Source organism: Eulemur rufifrons, chromosome 29 (genome assembly GCF_041146395.1).
Source record: "Eulemur rufifrons isolate Redbay chromosome 29, OSU_ERuf_1, whole genome shotgun sequence".
NCBI lineage: Eukaryota > Metazoa > Chordata > Mammalia > Primates > Lemuridae > Eulemur > Eulemur rufifrons.
This window is the reverse complement of record NC_091011.1, coordinates 74050141-74071199: the sequence shown is the minus strand read 5'-3', so window position 1 is coordinate 74071199 and position 21059 is coordinate 74050141. Positions and strand designations below refer to the sequence as shown.

Genomic DNA, 21059 nt, shown 5'->3' with positions numbered 1-21059 from the left:
GCTAAACACATACAAACACACATCAGAACACACATACACACACCCCTACGTAAAATGTAGTTTCAATTAAGAAGTGATTAAAATGATTCCTAGCATTTGAGTGTCTTATCTTTAAAAGCAAAAAGCTTGTCACTAGAGTACATTATGTTCATTAACTTTGGTCATTGTACAGCAGGGAGTTCATCTGATCATAAACTTCCAGACTATCAGGGTTGGAAGGAACTCTCTAGTTAATCCTGTTTAACCACACTCCAATACTGGAATCCACATGGTAATATCCCTGCCAAGTGGCCACTGCATGGTTGTACATGTCCAGTAAAAAGGAAAATAAAAGATACTCTCTGAACACAGATATTACCAGTAAGACATTTATTAATGACATTATTACAATTGTTTCTAAAACCCATTATTATTTCAATATTGAAGAGGTAAATGCCAGACTAACCTCAGTCGGATGGTTATTACAGTTAGGTTGAAAGTAAATTACAAGAAATACCCACTGACTGTTATAGAGCATATAATAAGTTAAAACATGATGGAGAGGCTGGATAAATTGGCAGTGTTTTATATAATTTAAAAAAAAAAATCACCGGAAACCTAAAAATGATGCTTGCATTAAAGTGTAGATGCTAGAAAAAGCTTTCATATTTAAAGTGAATTCTGTACCATTCTTTTAAAAATCTATCATCTGTAAGATGCAGATCTGTATTGTTTATATCAAGTGATATTTGCTTTTATGTAAATATAATTTAAGATAGTTAAATATAAATTCATGTTTATCTTCATATAAAAATATATATAAAAATAGAGTATTTAAAGGAGGTGGGTATTCATACTAAGGAATTGATCAATCAAAATAATTTTTTTTGTATGGTAGTGAAATTGAGGTATTTGTGCATTTGGTAATTTCAGCCATGTATTGAATTAACCCTCTCACTGTTTTTTTTTCCCCCCCCCGAAAAGAAAAATAATCCTTTAAAAGCCATTGTAACTGTGAGATGTTATCTCACAACAAAGCATTTGTATAACAAAGAAATTTAACATTCTGAACCTAAAGAGATAGAAGAGAAAGTTCTAAATACTAGAATTAGGTATATTTTATATGTATGCCACAATTTTAATTGAAAAATAATTTTACGTCTACTCTAAATTTGATACTAGTAACATAATTCTATTTGTGGACATATACAAATGCTTTCTGCAAAATATGCCTATGCATTTGAAAATGCATAATGCTTTGCTAAATATTTACATAAAATGTAATTGTAATTTTAAGTTACATAGAGTTATAATGGCAAAAAAAAAAAAAAGCCAAGTAATATCATCAATGAAATGTACTAAAGTAATACACGAGGAACTATATTTTGTCCCTCACTTTAAAACTATGGGTTTCTTCAATTTAGACTGCACTTACCCATCCAAATTCACAGACAGGACCAGGAGAGAATGTTTATGGTAAACACAAAGAGTGCAAAGTTAAATATATTGGTGTTTTAACTAAAAAATATTTTACTTTATATCTCTCTCATAGCATCTCTTCAAATTCCCTCGTGGAGCATTCCTGTTCTTTTCCTTTCAGTAATCAAATTTAAAAACCACAGAAAGAAATGTTTTTCATAAGCGTTAGATTCACCAAGCCTACAACATCATAAATGCCACATTTTCTCCTGGTAAGGAACATAAGCACAACCTCTACTTGCAAATGGAATGTAATTGCTTTTTCCCTCTTTGAATACTGATATATCTATGGAGATGGTAACAAAACTAAAGAGCGCTACCCTATTTTCCACATAATTCAAGTGTCTTTATTTCTATTTATTAATACAATGCAATACCTGGCCCACAGTGGTTCTGGTTTATAATTATACTTCAAGTAACCTTTTTCTAGATCTGTCTTACACTCGGAAATGAACTGGTGTTGAAGTTCACACCTTGACTTTATAAAGCTGTAAGAAAATGTGTTATTACTACTTCATTTTAGCTATGTGTGCATTGGTGTGCGCGTCTGTGTCGGTGTGCACGAGTGTGTATGATCAATCCAAAAGGCATGTGATGCACAAGGTTTGGCTCCTAGACCATTGCCCAGGTGAGCGCCTTGTCTCCAACCCTGAATTCAGTTCTTCTGCAGAGACCCTACATAGTTCTTTTTCTCGCACACATCCTGCTGAGAAGGATTTCAGAACAAACCTGATTTATAGGACCTCTGACATGATACGGTGATTGAAAACTTGTTACAGAGTCTTGTTGTTTGCTTTGGTTGCTGAAATATTTTCCCACAATATGATTCCTTGATCTTTTCATTTTAATAATGTGATATTCTTTGGGTAAGTTTGATTTCACTACCTGCAAATAAAGAGCAAGAAAATAGTGAGGCAACATCAAGAACATTCGCGCTCTGCATAGAGCAATAAAACCAACTCTCATACTTGAACAGCATCTCTGCCACACAGATGTTGCCCAAAGGGCATGAATAAGATTTACATAACCAAGAACTAGGGTAACTTATGCTTCAAAAAAGACCAAAGTTGAAGTTCAACTTTCTGTTACTTTCTTAGCTGAGGGCAGCTGTCCTCAAAGCAGCTAAAAAACAGTGTCAGATGATTTCTCTCCACACTGCTACTTGTGCATGTGTGTGTGTCTGTGTTTAGGCCAGACACACTAACATACAGTTGGACCTAGCACCACAATAGGGAAGGCACTGGTGTGCCTTTAGCAGGTCACTGATTCAAACATCGTGCTCTAAACCTGTCATGGCGCCCTTGTATAAAATGGCAACTGAAACTATTTTCAGAGAAAAGAAAAAATATTTTTCCATTGCAGACCCATAGGCTGACACCGTTCCAGTTAATGGTTTCATGTCTCTAGGCACTTAGTAAGTTATGGAATCTGGGGAGAAGCCTATGCCTTCTTAAGCTAATAACTTTGTATATTTGCAGATGTATGCAAATATGATTTTATCGTTAAAAATTTTTTTGAATAAGTGGTATTAAAAAGCATTCCTAGAGCATAAAAGGGTATATAATAAGAAGTTTCCTTCCAGCAATAAGTTAGGGTACACTTTAAAATAACTGAAAGAGTGGAATTGGAATGTTTCTAACACAAATGATAAATGCCCGAAGTGATGGATACCCCAATTATTAATACCTGGATTAGTTCACATTGTATGCCTGTATAAAAATATCATGTGTACCCTATAAATGTATAAAACTATTATGTACTCATAACAATTAAAAAGAAAAATAGTTTCTTTCCTATTTCTGCTCCACACACCTAGTTACTCAATTCCCTCCCTGGAAGCAACATATATTATTAGTTTCTGGTGATTTTATTCATGGTTATTTTATGAATATATGTGCATAGCATACCCATCCAAACAAAGAAGCTATATTCATAGTCTTTTGTACATTTTACAAAAGTTGTCCTGGTGAAATACTATAATTATCAGCTTTAATCATCAGGTTAATAGAATTCAGGTAGTTAGCACTAAGGAGCAAGGTGGGGACACAGGGAGAGATTGGAGGGAAGGTTTAGGAATAGGAAAAAAGAGGAAGAAAGGAGAGAAAGTATTGGTAAAGATGTTTGGGGCATCTTTACAAATGAATAAGAAATTATAAATTTCATTATTTTAATGCCATTATAAAACTTTTTTCTGTCAATATTTGGACACATAAACTATTATTCATTACTAATGAAAGCAATATGAGTTTGCATAGATTTTTTAATATTCTTTTGAATGCCATATAATTATTTTGGTACACATTTTTTGATCCCATATAATAGAGTGCAATGAAAAGAGTTCCAAAAAAAAAAAAAAAACAGAATATTTTTTAAAAATCACATGGTATCTATTTGGAAGATAAGTATTTTTAGTGACATTATGAGCACAGCAGAGTTATTTGTATAGAAAATCTGTAAAGATCTACACCAAAATGTTACCAACAGTGACCTTTTGGTAGAGGGATTATAGGTGATTTTAAATGTAAAGAGTACATTTAAATGTACAAGAGTACATTGATTTTTTCTTTTAATAAAATGAATGTGAATTAATTTATAATCACAAAAATTTTGAACCTATTCACATTTTGAAGAAAAAATGTAACCATAATGTGTTTTAAAACCAATTATACCCTGCTAACCCTGAAGAAATGAATTGTTTTCCTGTAGCTATGGGAGGTTTGACTTTTCCTGATCAGGCCCTCAGATCGAGTGACTCTTAGGAAATCCAGTGAAATCAGCAGGCTGTGGTAAGGAATCCCTATGGACTGCAATTTAGAGCTCAGTTTGCAGTTAACCACTGATTAATATTCCAGGTCTCAAGGTTGCAAGTTTCTGTTATGTGCAGCTCTTTCCACCTTTATTTGGTTATACATAACTCTAAATATGATAGGCAGGATAGGTGTGCCAATGTTTTCCTGAAGGTTTTGTCCATTTTGGAGGAGGTTTGTACTCACTTATAGCAAGATTAGTGAACATTCTTCAGGAAGTTTATTTAAGGAAACAGTTAAGCATAAATATAACATTCAACCTTGAAATAATATTATTCCAGTATTCCAAAGCCAAAATAAGGTTAATTTTGTTTATATAATTTTATCTGAAGTTCTGGCTCATGCAAGTACCTGATGGTCTGCATACTAATTACATGTAAAATAGAAAAAGGTCCATCCCACTGCAAAAGGTTATAGTTCTTTAAACATTATTTTAATATTTGTGTGATTTTAGTGTTGAATTTAATTGTTGCATTACAAATGTTGGATAAAACTAGGTTAGATGCTTACGGCAATCTTAGATGTGATCCATAAATGGAATATACAAAAGTACGTATCTCCAGTGTATTTGCCAAGGCACATAGATTCCATTTGGGAGTAGCATCAATACTTCATCAGATCTCATTGGGAAGGTTGATAATTCATTTCTATTTTTAGAGATCACTAAGTTGACCTCTGAGAAAGGAAGACAAGATAATGGGGTCTCCCTCAGCTTCTGAGGGTGAGGCTAATGCTCCTACTGTGCCAGTATTCCTATTATGTTCTTCAGGATTGAATCCTATGTGCCCATGTCAGTGATTGGCCCAACAACTTTTAATTCACTTGGTTTCCTTTGAAAACTATTTTGCAGGAAGTTATCAAAAATGATGTTGTCTAATTCACATTTAGGTCACTATCACCCTGATATTGAATCGTGAAAGCTGACAAGTTGATATAGAGAGATTTATTTCAATTTTGATTTGTCAAAATATAGATGTAAAAAATCCTTCTAAAATGCTATTGTGAATTGAATCCAGGAGCATTTAAAACAAATCTGGTACTATTATATGCTGTACCGCAAGCACATAAAATTTATTTTGGGAATGCAAAACTTTTCAATGTTACGAAATAATTTCAGTATAGGAAATTACCAAGGAATTATGTGTAGCTATATGATTGTTTACCCTGAAAACCCAAAGGAATCTACTGAAAAATAGATATTAAAAAATTAATATTTAAACCTTGTATAACTTTTCTATAGTCTATCAACAATTAGTAAGAAACATATTAGAAAAAAGATTCCTTTACAATACTAAAAACAACCTTGCTAAGTTCAGCAATGATCTATGGGATGCAGGTAAAGACTATATCAAAAGTTTAATGAGACATTAATAAAACATAGGAATGAATGCAAAGACATAACATGTCAAATCTTCCAAAGTTAATTAAAGTGCCATTCCAATTGTAATCACAGCAGGATTTGGGGAAACCATGACAAAGCAATTCTAAAATACATCTTAAAGAATAAATAAATGTATGAAAATAGTCAAGACCATTTGGAAAGGAAAAATAAAACAGTAGTGAGAGGAGACTTTCAGTACTCAGATATTTATTTGTCGATATGAATGGAGTCTACCATCATAATTCCTCATGATTTGAATCTACCATCAGCCTACCAGAGGGGCGTTACTTGTCACAAACTCTATGCTTCCTCCCTGGCTTCGGATGTCTCTTCTGGCTCTTACACCTCTCAGCTGTTCCACCGGGAATCTTTTTTCCATGGTAAACAAGATTTCTTAAACAGCCACCATCATCAGTGAAGGTTTCCTTGGTTTTCTTTCCAAAATGGATACCTTGCTTCTCCAGGAGGACTTTGCTTCTTTCTCCCACAATTCTGTCCTGTGTGTGTGGGGGGGGAGGGCGGTGGAGGGAAGTTGGGGAGAATAGAGGGATGGCCAATGGTGGTGATACTCATCCTACCATGGTCTATGATCTCTAAACTCCAGGTGCAACAGTTTTTCTCTATTCAGAATCTCCCAGGGACAGGAGAAAGAAGGCAGATGAAAGAGTAGTGCATCTTCCAGTGGGAGGATCCCAGGTTTGAGCTGAGGGATTCAGTAATGAGTGGGCCTGTGTAATGCAATGATGGGCAGGCATCTCTGCCATGCTTGTTTAATTATGAGGGCTAGCAGCCACCTGGGAAAGAACACAAGCTGTATCTTCTACTCAATTTCAGAAACAATTTAGCCTCTTAGAAGGGGAGATTCCCTGAGTTCCATGGTAATCCAAGTAACTATAAGCAAAAGCTGAAACAAGTGTTTCACTAAACAATATAACTCACTGGATCTCAGGCTTTGGAAACCCTGAGACTGAGACTATACAAAGGAAGAGAGTAAGTCTCTGCACTCGGAATTGTGCCGATTTGGAAACCTGAGGGCGTGCTCAGGCAGAGCAGTGGGAGAGTCTCCGTGGTTTGTGCCCTGGGCAGCTGCAGTATCAGAGGTGGCCATCTGTATTGGGACAGCACTGAGTCTACAGGAGCAGGTTTGTCTCACAGCATATGTGAAGCCCCTGCTGGGGAAGACCTGTAATACTAGCACAGAGTTAGAGCTCCAGCATGAGCAGGTGGGGAACAGAGTCAGGGTACACAGGGTAACATGTATTGTATTGAGAGTGTCTGTGTCTCTCTTTCTCATTAATAAGAGGCCAAAGACCTGAACGAACAGTTTTAGCACAGGAGCAGGCATACATTGCATGCCCAGTAAATTTTTGTTAGACTGGCAAGTATATTTTACTTACCTTATATTATTGGATTCTTGTCCAGATTCAGGACCGCAAATTTCTTTGTGGGCAGCAACCTTACACATTATGCCTTTTAGAACTTGATGGCAAAATATGAATTAAAGGCTGAGTATAAGCAGAATTCAACACCAAGATAGAAAGAATAGGAATGTTCATACTGCAGATTATAATGCAGCTTAAATCACTGGTTTCTAAAAATGTTAATTGTTTGATAAGGTGGTTCTAAATAAAGCTCAATCTTATATAAATCCAGTGACCAGGAATGCTGGTCCAGCCTAATACTTTTAATTGCATGGGATTAAAATCAAGAATGTAGGTATAAAACAGAGTTATGTAGCAAACTGCTAATAGAATCTCCAATGGAGAAGGGAGAAAGAAGTTTTTGTTTATATTGTATATACTTATTTTTTAGTTTTTATAGTTGGAAAGAATTTATATAAGCCTTTTGTAATGAAAAAGCAGAAAAGAAACAAAATAATTCTGTATCTTGCAAAATTTAACGATTTATTTTTTACATATAATATCCATCTTTCAATCTTCAGAGTTCTCTGCGTCAGGCAACACATGGAGTAATTCAGATATGGTCCCTACCCTCAAGGGGACTATATAAAGACACATGTCTAAGATACTTGAAGTAAGAACAAGAATGAAATGACTTCAAAGACATTGTCTGAAACCAGCTTCCCAAGGTCAGGCACCATGTTGTTTCCATGGTATGACTAGTTCCTTAGTACATTAAAAAGACTTAGTGCTAATTTATGGAAGGCATGATAATCTGTTCACACAGCTATTATTTCTTTGAACTTATTTGTAAAATTCAGTATCTGGCATTGCTGTCAAACTGCTATCTTTGAGTTTCAAAATATTACCTTATTTTACTTACTCTCATAGGCTCTAAAGTGGAGAAAAAGGAGTTAGCTACATTTTTAAGTCTTGGAAACGTTATCCCAATGAAAGATGTTTGATACCTGTACAGTGAAGAGCAAATTGCTTTTTCCTTTGATCTCATACGTGGAAATGTGCCCATTTGGGTCCTGCCCAAAATCAGAGGACCATTTGGGGTTATTAAAATCTGACTAAAGTGTCAACTGGCACGTGGCTTTGAAAGAGAGAGGCTAGCAATACAAATGTTTGTTACCTTTGGGGAATAATAATAATAATGGTAAACAACAAAAATAAGCCATTAGAAAACATCAGTGAAAGATTTAGGCCTCTAAACAGAGACAAAATGACGTAGATGTTTGTGTTTGTCTCATCTGAAACAAATTCTAATAGTGTGACACTTCCAAATGCTTCTCTAAATTTGGGTGTAGATGACTTGACCACTGAAAAAGGGACAGACCTACCTAAGGGGAAAGGAACTACTAGATGTGGTTAATAATACATACATGTATGATTTGGCAAATATTTATATTATTTTAAACGCAAGTGTTAAATGACAATGTTTTTACTGCTTTAAATATGAAGTAACTCTTCCTTACTTTTTTTGGTTGTTTTCTTTTTGCAAGTTTGCTACATGAAATTACACTTAAAATTAGAAAGAGATAGTGAAGGACAATTGATCTGCATAAAGTACAATAACCTGTTAGATCAGCATTGTTCTATAATCACAAGTCTTATAATAAAAATTATGTTTCTTATTATTGAACAGCAATGTTCAAACTTAGATTAAGTTACATGTAGGAATAGACTTTCCAGTGAAGATTAGACTGCTTCAAAACAATTATATATTGTTAATATATCAACTGTAGAAATTTAGGAGGGCGTAATATTGGAGCTCAAATCAAGTGCTACAAATAGAAGCTATTACAGGCTAAGTAGATGATCACATCTTTCTGTGACTCAGTGTAACAACAATTGAAATTCTGTGCTTTGGAGTATAGAAGTAACTTTCACTTTTCTTTGGTTCCTAAAATGCTAAGAGATCTCTTAGTTTATGTTTGTAGATCTTTCCACATTTCTACATAATTAGAAACTTGGGCACACAGACATTTTAGAAGGCATAGAAATGGCCACAATTCAACTTGACTGGTTTTGGCCAATGGCTGTTGTAAGAGTCGCCAAACAAACAAAAAATTGTTATAAATTACATACCAAAACTAACATTGCAACTTTTACTATACATGTGTAACTTCAACACTAAAAATTGATTTTACATGGTCATCAGAATGAGTGTATTACCATGTCACTAACTGCTGCATCTGAAATAACTGAATTTTCAAAAAGCAAGTACAAAAGGAAAGGCGTGGTGAATTGGAAAAGTGTCAGGCAGATTACAAGCAAATACCTTTCTTAAAACTGATCTTGACCTGAATAACCCCCAAAGAACTTCTGATGTGGTTCCAGATCCACAGAACAAAATAGAAAACAATTTTTGTGGAGCAAGTGTTCCCAAATCACCCTAGACTGGATTAGAGGGATGTTCTGGTTACCAACATGTTTCATGATCATGGTGGTGTCTGAAGATGAATGAGGGTAATGGCTTTATGAGATTGGAAAACATGAGATTGACCAGGGGAATGTGCTAAAGTAGTATTTTAAGATAAATGTATACTACTGAAGTACTTTTTACTGGATGGAGTCATTCTGCAATGGCATTCAATCCAAGATCTAGTCACCCCACAGCTGAAAAAGTAGCCTCAGAATTCACAGAAGTGGAATAAAAATAAAGTGACAAATAATAGCTAGAAGCAAGTCTTTATAATTCATAATTCCCTTTCAGGACATCATGCAATTTTGACAGATAATAGAGAATTCTTTCCTTTCACCCTCTATTCCCCAAATATTTAATTATGGCCACATGAAATGAGCTATGTTTTGACTGAAGGGAGTCCAACTTTTGAATGGGTCAAAGATGCTGGGGATTAAGGGTAAGATGAAAATTTTATTTAGAAATGAGTTTTGTTTTGTTTCATTTTGGTGTTTCCAGATTTGCAATCAGCATACTGCCTGTCTCCTACCCTTCTCTAAGCCCCAATCCTTCTTTCTCTGACAGCTGAGCCTCTGTAATGCCTGCTTCTAGATGAAACTCAGTATTAGTTTTGGGAACAGATTCTGCTGTGATCCACAGAGACTGATTATAAGGAGCTGCTGACTAGAAGTTTTTCAATTTAATATTAAACTGTTGGTTCTATCTTGCACTTCCATGCAGTTTCCCAGAGACTAACTCCCCTGTCTGAAACTCAGTTTCCCAAGTGATTGAATATTTATGTTACTAAATTTTTTTCTCATTTTTTAAAAAATTTCAAAGTATTACAGGGGTATAAATATTTTTGGCTGCATGGATTACTTTTATAATGCTTGAGTCATGGTTATAAGTGTGCCCATCACCCATATAGTGTTTACTGTATCCATTAAGTAGGTTATCGCCCACCCCCTCTCCCTCCTCCCCGCTGCTGGATTTCCATTGAACCTTACTTCCCTCTATACACATGTGTGCTCATCAGTCAGTTCCAACATAATAGTGAGTACATGTCATGTAGTGTTTGTTTTTCCATTCTTTAGATATTTCCCTTAAGATAATGGTCTCCAGTTCCATCCAGATTGTTGCAAAAGGCATTGAGTCATCCTTCCTCATGGCTGAGTAATAGTCCATGTCTTTTTCCCACTTTTTAATGTGGTTGTTGATTTTTTTTATTGCTGATTTGTTTGAGTTCTTTGTAGATTCTGGTTATTAGCCCCTTAGCAGATATATAGCTTGCGAATATTTTCTCCCATTCTGTAGGTTGTCCGTTTGCTTTGTTAATTGTTTCCTTAGCTGTACAGACACTTTTTAACTTAATGAAGTCCCATTTATTTTTGTTGTTGCTGTGATTGCCATTGGGGTCTTCTTCATAAATTCTTTGCCTAGGCCAATATCTAGAAGAGTTTTTCCAACATTTTCTTCTAGTGTTCTTACGGTTTCATGACTTAAATTTTTAGTCTTTTATCCATCTTGAATTAATTTTTGTGAGTGGTGAGAGATATGGATACTGTTTCATTCTTCTGCATCTAGCTATCCAGTTTTCCCAGCACCTTTATGGAACAGGGATTCTTTTCCCCAGTGTATATTGTTGTCTGCTTTGTCAAAGATCAATTAGCTGTATGTGGATGGTTTTATTTCTGATGTTTCTATTCTGTTCCATTAGTCTATATCTCTATTTTTGTGCCAATATTGTGCTGTTTTGGTTACTGTAGCCTAGTAGTATAGTTTGAAGTGTGGTAATGTGATGCTTCCAGATTTGTTTCTTTTGCTTAAGATTGCTTTAGCTATTCAGGCTCTTTTCTGATTCCAAAGAAAGTATAGAATTATTTTTTTCTAGATTGCAGAATTATTTTTTCTAGATATATGACATTGGTATTTTCATGGGGATTGCACTGAATCTGTAAATCACTTTGGATAGTATGGACATTTGAACAACATTTAGTCTACCAATCCATAAGCAAGATATGCTTTGCCATTTGTTTGTATCATTTGCAATTTCTTTCCTCAGTGTTTCATAGTTCCCTTTGGAGAGATCTTTCATCTCCTTGGTTAAGTACATTCCTAGGTATTTTATTTTCTTTGTAGCTACTATTAATGGTATTGAATCTTTGATTTGATTCTCAGTTTGACTACTTTTAGTGCATAGAATGCTACTTATTTGTGTACATTGGTTTTGTAACCTGAGACTTTGCTGAATTTATTTATCAATTCCAGGAGTCTATTGGTAGAATCTTTGGGGTTTTCTAAGTATAAGATCATATCATCAGCAAAAAGCAATAGTTTGACTACTTCTTCTTCTCTGATTTAGATACCCTTAATTTCTTTCTCTTGCTTAATTGCTCTGGCTAGGACTTCCAGCACTATGTTGAATAAAATGTATCTTCTCAGATCACAGTGCAATAAAACTAGAAATCAACACCAAGAGAAAGATCCAGTTTTACACAAAGTCATGGAAATTAAACAACCTCCTGCTGAATGATTATTGGATCAATGATGAAATTAAGATGGAAATAAGGAGATTCCTCAAACTGAATGACAAAGGGGATACAAGCTATCAAAATCTATGGGATTCAGCAGAAGCAGTCCTAAGGGGAAAATTCATAGCCTTAAATGCCTACAATAAAAAGACAGAAAGATTACACATTAACAATTTAATGACATATCTCAAGAAACTAGAGAAGGAAGAACAAACCAAACCCAAAGCCAGCAGAAGAAAAGAAATAACTAAGGTCAGAGCAGAGCTAAATTAAATTGAAAACAAGAAAGTAATACAGAAGATTAATGAAGCAAACAGTTGGTTCTTTGAAAAGTTAAACAAAATCAATAAACTTCTTGCTAGATTGACCAGGAATAGAAGAGAAAGGACCCTAATAAGCTCAATCAGAAATGAAAAAGGAAATATTACAACTGATACCAAAGAAATACAAAATACCATCTGTGAATACTATGAAAATCTCTATGCACATAAACTCAACAATGTAGAGGACATGGACAAATTCCTGGAATCACACAACCTCCCAGGACTCAGTCAAGAAGAAATGGAATTCCAGAACAGACAAACAATGAGCAAGAAGATTGAAGCAGCAATAAAAAAATCTTCCAACAAAGAAAATCCATGGACCAGATGGATTCACAGCTGATTTTTATTAGACTTACAAAAAAGAATTGGTACCAATACTGCAGAAATTATTTCATAACATTGAGAAGGAGGGAATCCCCCCCAACTCATTCTATGAAGCCAGTATCACCTTAATACCAAAGTCAGGAAAGGACACTATTGAAAAAGAAAACTACAGCCCAATATGCCTTATGAATATAGATGCAAAAATCTTCAATAGAATATTAGCAAACTAAATTCAACAGCACATCACAAAAATAATCCACCATGACCAAGTGGGCTTGATCCCAGGGATGCAAAGATAGTTCACATACCTAAATCGATAAATGTGATCCACCACATAAACAGAAGCAAAGATCATCATCTCAATAGATGCAGAAAAAGCATCTGACAAAATTCAGTACCTTTTCATGATATAAAGCCTAAACAAACTAGGCATAGATAGAACCTATCTCAAAATTATAAAAGCCATATATGACACACCCACAGGCAACATCATACTGAATGGGGAAAAGCAAAAGCATTCACACTAAGAACTGGAACAAGACAAGGATGCCCACTGTCACCATTTTTTTTAAACAGGATCTTGTTCTGTTGCCTGCGGTAAAGTGTAGTATCATCATTGAAGCTCACTGCAACCTCAAATTCCTGGGCTCAAGTGATCCTCCTGCCTCAGCCTCCCCAGCAGCTGGGACTACAGGCACATGTCACTACCCCTGGCTAATTTTTCTATTTTTTGTAGAGACGGGGTCTCGTTCTTATAGTCTGGTCTTGAACTCCTGGCTTCAAGCAATCCTCCCACCTTGGCCTCCCAGAGTGCTAAAGTATTATAGGCATGAGCCTCCAAGCCTGGCCCATGTTACTAAATTTTTGATACTGTTTGAATGATCTTCATTAGTTTGTTTATAAGCTAAATTCCTATCCTGTTCTATTTAGATATATATATTGGTTCTTGGAATCCACTGGACATTTACTCACAGGTACTGGTTTCCATCTACCTCTCTTGTACTTAAAATTTTTATTTAAGATTCAGGCACTAAAATGCTACTTCTGAACAATTTGTGTGGACCAACATTTCCAACTGCTGACTTCACTGTAGGAATTTACTCAGCCTTTTCAAAGGAGATCTTTCATCAGGCTATTCAATTTCTTGTCAGGAAAGCTCTCCAGTCTCCTGTCTGAGGTGGCATATGCCTGACTGCTGCATTCTAGGAGATCTGGGGAAAAGTTTATGGCTCCCCCCTTTCAGGTACCAACTTCATGTTCATCTTTCTGTTTTCAGTCTCTAGGTTAATTTGTTCTTTACTATACTTGTGTCCAGACTTTCTGCATTTCAATTTTAAAAGATATTTTATGTGTGAAAATAGGTTCTTGACTGCCTGGGCTTGGGTAATGGAGTCAAGGGTCTACCAATTTTGCACATAGACTTTTAACCAATTGTTTTCTGATCTGTGCTCCAGGCGTGCCTTCCTCAGCACTTTGTTCCTTCAGGCTGTGAAACATTTAAGAGGACGTGTGTGGCAAGTGTGCCTCACCTCTAATTGGCGTTTCTCCTCTCTAGGCACTTTAAATTGTAATTTCCTTTGCCTGCTAAGTCCGACTTCATAAAATGAATTCAGATTTCTTGTCTGTTATGACTTATTTCTTATTGTCTCTATTTTTGGTGGGGGTGGTGAACAGCTTTATGTCTTTAAGGCTTTCTCTTGGAGTTTCAAGGAGAAGAGATGACAACTGCTTGTGGTGAATCTGCCACATTTAGCCTGGACTCCGTGCATGATTTTAGACCTTACCCTCTATGCCAATTTTCTCAAAGTATCTTTTGTGCGGTGTTAATAGTTGTGATTAAAAAAAAGAAAAGTGGTTCTGTATTCAAAAATGTTGGAGAAAAACTGAGTTAAATTAAGCTAAACAGTTTCTTTAGTGTAAGAGCTTTTGATATCATTTAACATACTAACATTATTTAAGAATCTGTAAGGTGGAATTATATACAGTATTTCCCAAACCACAAGATCTGTTTTCACCATTAAAATGTAGTGTAGGAAATGCTAATCCAAGCAGTCAGTTTGTATTAGTTTAGCTCTGAAATGTTGGCAGTAAACTCCCAGGCATGGGGTTTATTGCAAAGAACATGAAGTAGTGATGGATCAGCATCTCTTCTTAGCCATATTGACATTCTACATTCAGTACTGCAAAGGCTAGATGTCTAGCTGCCTTGTGGAGTCATAATAGCAGTTCGACATAATTGACACTCTCTTTTCTGATCTCCTATTTAATTATTTTTCTTAAGAGAGAGATGCCGATTTAACTGGTATGACCACCATTCAATATAGGGTGCTCCCTTTGGAACAGGATTTTGTACGAGATTATCTCAGAAAAGGCTAGGGGTTCCCGCATGAACAATGAATTCATTCTTGCCAGGAACTGATCTCTAATCTCATCAGCTAGTAGAAGAGGCTAGAATTCACCTGCTAATGATGGAATGAGCACTAACCATTTTATACAGAGAGAACTGTCTGGAACCCCAGAACTGTCTGGAACCCCCTAGGAACTCCGTTCCTAAAAGAAGGAGCATAGGAATGGTCAGCAATGAAAGCTTCTGTGACTCCTCTTTAGTACAGAGCCACTGAAAGATTTTTAATGATATCAGATTTAAAGTATAGGAACATTCTTGGGGGGGGGTGGGAAAGACAGATTCAAGTAATTGAAACTGGAGGCTCTGAAATGAAAATGTTATAATAGCCTAGGGCAAATAAATAATAGGGAAGAAGAGACCCTCCTCCCAACCTTGTTCATTTACCAGCATCCTCCCAACTATTTATTAATACGACACCCTTGACATGATCCTCTCCCATACTACTGGGGGCCTTTCTCCAACAGTTCTACTCTGTTCTGTGCTTTCATCATATCCTGTGCTATTGAGTCTTCCACTTCTGTTCATAAACATGCCAAAATCTTTCCTTTTCTAAATCCGATATCTTTCCCCATTTCTTATTTTTGCTTCTCAAAAGGCTTTACCAGCCCCGTTTTCTCATTTCCTATACCTCTTCAATCTATTGCATTCTAATTTCACCCCAATATTTCACAGAAACTACTCTTAATATGGTAAGAAAGGACCTCCTTAATGCCAAAACCAAGAGTATTTTGAAACCCTTATCTTAATAGCTCTACGTATTACATTTGACCAGGCTGATACTATATCCATCTCTCCTTTTTACAAACTAATACTCTTTGGCTTTCCATGGCAGCACACTTTACTAGAGTTTTCTGCTGACTGTTTATGCTGTAAATTCAGATGATCTTATTTCTCCAAACTTTGCTTAAATATTGTTGTTTCTGGGAGTTTCTTCCTCAGCTCTCGTCACTCTGCTCACTTTCTCTGGATGATCTATTTTCACGGTTTCAACTCCTACCTATTTTTTGATGACTCTAGCTCTAGTCACTACTCACTTCTCAAGCTTCATACTCACTTGTATATCCAATGCCCCTTAGAGGTCTCCACCTCAAACACAACATGTTCAAGACTGAATTCGTCATCTTTTCCTAAGCAGGTGCCTTTTCGTTATTCTCTGTCTCAATCGTCAGTTCAGATAGATCCCTAAGCAGTCACCCAAGTTAGGAATCATTTTTTATTCCTCCTATTCCCCTATGTCACAGATAAGATCTACACATAGTGCTTGTATTTGTCCACTTCTCTCTTATGCTTGCTGGTTTGAATGGGCCTTTGCCATCACTTATCTGACTTCTGAAAAAAAAATCTCCTAAGTTCTTTTCTTGATTTAGTCCTCTTCAAATCTTCCCTCCTCACTGTTATGAGTCTCAACTATTTGAAACAACATGACCATCTCACTCCTCTCTTTAAAACCTTCCAGTGGGTCTCCATCATCTACAGGATCAGCTGTAAGCTGTTACCATGACCTGGCCCTCACATCCCATTCCAGTCCCCCTTCATAATTGCTGTTCTACAGCATACAGAGTGGCTTGTGATTCTGAGAATATCAGGTTATTTCATAGCTACTTTGGTTCACATTATCTCATAGAGTTGCAATGGCCTTTCTTCTGGTCATTACTCTGTTACTCGCTACTGATTTTCCAGTACACTACCAATTCTATGACCTTGACTAGGGCCTGTTTGTCCTTCAACTTGGACGGTTTTTCAAGGAGAGGTTCACTCAATCCTCAGAGTGCCTCTTCTTGTTATTTTCACAATATTCTCTTCATATCTCTAACATATTGCCTAACATATTGTTTCATAATATGGGTTTTTAGGCCTGTCCCTGATTGCAAATGTCTGGAGGGCAGAGAATATGTCTTATTTATTTTTGCATCACTACTGTTTAACTCAAGAACTGGACTCACGAAATAAATGCTGGACGATTAAGTAAAAGAATAAACAGGGTCAAGGCAATTGAAATGGAATACAGGCGGAAGACTTGCAAAAATATTTAGTATGTACATAGAACTTGGTACCTGTATGGATGAGGGTTCTGAAGGGGCTGGAGAAAGATGAGCAGGCATCAAAAATGGCTCTGGTCTGTAAATGGCAGTGCGATGGAGTGAATGAGGGAATACCAGGGGGGAAGGTAGTTTAAAGAAAATATTAATTCTTTCTTTGGGGATGTATTCATTTTGAGATACTTATGAGAATCCTGTAAGATGTTCTCCTAACTCATTATACAGCAGTAGCACAATGCTTACCTAGAATCCTTAAAAACATCTGTTGAATTGAATAGTTATTATTAATTTGTTAAAAATAGCCATGTTGATAATTAAATTCTGGGTTCTTCTATGTTAGCTAACTATGCTAACTATATTTAGGTCATTTGGCCTTTTTTTTTCCCCTAAAAGTCATCATTTATTTCAGTTTTTTAGGTAGATGAATTTAAAGGATTTTTAAAAATGTATTGTGTTTAGATATTAAACTTTTAAAATTTAACAGAGAAAGTGAAAAACTTTATTTCTAGGCCAGATAATTTTTTGTTTATTTAATTAAGGTTAATTAATAAAGACTATAATCTTAAGATTAATTAATATTGGAAGGCCATCTCTAACAAAGAACTGAAACTCCCTTCTTTTCTTCTTTCCATGGTGCCAGAATCAAAGAAAACCTGCTGGTATTAGTGCTGGGTAGTGATGACAGATGGTTTTTGTTGAATGCATCAAAAGCTATAGCTACATTTGCCAGAAAAGGAAAATATTATATAAGGTCTGTACAGCCTAGTAAAGTAATTAATAATCACGTAACAATTGGTTGTGGATTTGCCCATTCTTCAGCCAGGTTTGGGCTGATAATATTCTTGTATCCTTTCCAGGTCTTAGCTTGTTCACAGGAGAGGTTTGCCACATAACTAAAGGCATGATCCAAAACCTCCCTTGGGCAAGAGCTACCTGGATCCTGTTTGTTGTCCTGTGTCAATATTGGGAAAATAAAATTCCATTTTCACCAATGAAAAGAAACACCTGCTTTTCTAATCAGCAGGAACATTTTAGTCAGGATTGATGCACACCAGTTGGGAAATTGTTTATAGATTCGTGTTGGCAATATATTCTCTTTCAATGCCTTGACAGATGAAAGAGACACCTCAAGACCTTTTATCTCACCTATGGCAATAAGTGCTCACTGAAGCAGATTTGTTATGTCTACAATAGAATTCTGACCACAAACCAAAGAAGAAACATCAAGATCTTACATTAATGATTAAACCAATCCTTCTCAGGTATCCTTGAATCTGTTGTGGGAATAGTTTTGTAGAACATCAGAAGATACAAGGCCCCCAACCCAGAATTCTTATGGTTCTAATACAATTGTTTCTAATTCTTGCTAGTATTTTATGGTAAACTTTCTTTGCCAGACTCATAAGATGAACACAGGAAAAAAAGGTTATCAACAGAATTTCTTCTCCTTAATATATTTTGCATGAGATGAATAGTCAGCTTTTTCCTGGCTTGCTACATTCACCATCAAACCATCTTTTATAAGGAGTTTTAGATTTTTTTGATTGTTTGTAATAAACTAACAGTGATTTAAGATGTTGGGTGATGGTTTAGAAAGATTATAAAATGTCAATGTCAGCTCTAGAGACTTCCTGAGGTACAAGTGGTACAAATTGTTTAAGAGTTAGGCAACACTTATGCCTAAGCAATGAATGAGTTTAGAGATTTTATCATGAAAGGAGTCAGTTGAGAAAGATGATTTTATCAGTTCTATGTTGTAACTGGAAAGGCAAATGCTCCCAGTGGCAAACTGCAGCTCAAACATGAAAACTTCAAAATAGATAACACTACTCTGAAATCAACTGAGATAATTTGGGGGAGACCTTATGGTCTGCCATCAAGACAACACATATTTGAAACAGAGTTAAGAAAAAGCAATTTGTACATGATAATTACTCACAAAAAATATAAAATCAAATAAATTAAAAAGTTTTACCTGACATGCTTGAATCCTTATTATGCAAATTGAGAATAGTTTTTATTAGTGATAATTAAGTGCCAATATTCTAGTGCTGATGGTTCAAAGAGCCTTTTTTGTGGTTTTCAAATTCCATGACTATTAGTGTAAACTGGTTGATGTTGTGACAGGAGATACGTGCAATGCAAGCATGTGGGAAGGGCGTTTTCTGCTTTTGATTGGAGCCATGCTGGAAACCATTGAAGGGCATTTCCTTTTTAGACTTTCAGAGCACTAAAGCTAAAAAAGAAAAGCAGACCTTCCCCCCAAAATACTAATCAAACACGCATTCTATAAACATAAATAAATAGATCTTTTCTAAAAGATACCCAAGAAACCAATCCGTATGTTGTCTTTGAAAGTCCCCATTTTCTGTGGGTTTGGCAACCGTTGTCTTGCTTTTGGGGCCAACTGTGATGCTGAGCTGGCTCAGCTGCAAGCTCATTGTTTCTTTCTCTTTATTGCTACCGCTCTTGTGTGTGTAAGTCTTGACGTTTTGCAAATAGGATACGGACTCTAAAAGTGGTGTATTTTCTTGTAGAAGAAATTAGCAGACACACAGTATCCTATAGCTTAAAATATGTTCTACAGCAGCATGGCCAAGCTTCAAGCTGCTAGATCAAAATTTAAAATGTCATGTTCTCAACCATGGCTGCAGGCTCTCACGTCTCTGAGATGCAGTTCTACTGGTCATATAAAAGGATGATGCGAATCCATCAGGAAATCATATAGAACTAATGCAGTGTCAATAACTTTTTTGGCATTTGTAAGAATCTGGGGCCCAAGAGGGATTCTGATAGTCAGCAAAGAGCTGAAAAATATTATCTGAAGGAAACTTCAGTTGTCACCTCACTAGTCAACCCACCAATGAACGCATCCTGGTTGTCAGAAGGAGCCAAGCAAGAAAGAACGGGTGAATTGGTATCTGACAGGAAGATAAAATGAGGCACTCTCCAACTCAGTTTTAGCTGAATCTCCTGAGACCTAGAGCAGAACAACAGTTATCGAAGAAACCCTATATTCCAAGCAATGTCTCGCCAAAAGATTTGTGTGACAAAGAAGAAGGAAGAGAGAGAATTTCTGTGTATTTTCCAAATGCTTTGTGGTCTTCTTCCCCTTTGGGGTGTTTCTTCATTCTTGCCTTAAACCAAGTGAGAGGGGCCTACAAGAGATCAATTTGAAGAGCTGAACACACATCTGTTGGAGTATTAGAACTGGCTATGGATTAGCTTTAAGGTGGCAGAGAGAGGAGGCTTCATTAGGGATTAACTGCATTTTCAGCAGCAGCAGAGCAAGGATGCCTGGGTATTTCTGTAGACCAAATGTGAGCAACTAAGTGCTATTCTGAATATTTTCCAAGAGGATGCCTGGAGGGGCAACATGACCCCCAACAGAGTGATGGACAGCTGGATACCAAGAGGCCAAAGAAGGAATCCAGTTGTAGGAGAGGTATTGGCTCTGTCAAGGAAGTTGTGGCCAGAAAGTTCCAGGTGGGGGAGTGGGCTTCAGGAAGTTCATGGAAGCACTCTTGAAAGAGAGAGAAGTAGCATGTTATCCTCTGAAAGCACATCTCCGGGTTATACCTGCACCAGTCGAGTAAGATCTTTCTTATCCTTAACATTTCCTCTCCACTCTGATCCAATGCAGAAGGAGGCAGAATAAGAATGTTAGAACAAGATGAGGAAATAGCAAAGAGACCTCCTGCATTTTCTCCCCTGCTTTGGGCTTTAGAGGCTGAGACAGACATGGGCTGGCGGAGGGGATTGACTTATGTGATTGTGACCCAGGACTGGACGATATTAGTATTCAAGTGATATTCCTATGCCTGAAAGTGATTGGAGAGCTTTTGTTATCTGAAAGTGGCGTTAAAGTTATGGGACCTCAGATTTTATTCAAGTGGTAGGGAGGAAATAATCCACAGAGGGGGAGTTTGAAAAGACAGGAGGAAAAAGAATAAAATTTGTTTATAGCTATAACCTTATC

The 21059-nt window shown here is 36.2% G+C and overlaps 1 protein-coding gene across 2 annotated transcripts in view; it reads right to left on the bottom strand.

Annotated features, from left to right (window-relative positions):
* Positions 1–1335: 1335 nt before the first annotated feature.
* CPED1 (cadherin like and PC-esterase domain containing 1) overlaps positions 1336–21059 on the bottom strand; it is a 263041-nt gene continuing 243317 nt past the window's right edge. For both annotated transcript variants that reach the window (XM_069462606.1, XM_069462603.1), the window contains one exon: positions 1336–2343. In XM_069462606.1, the coding sequence (XP_069318707.1) occupies positions 2134–2343 (210 nt within the window). In that variant the 3' untranslated portion in view covers positions 1336–2133. The remainder of the gene's footprint in view (positions 2344–21059) is intronic.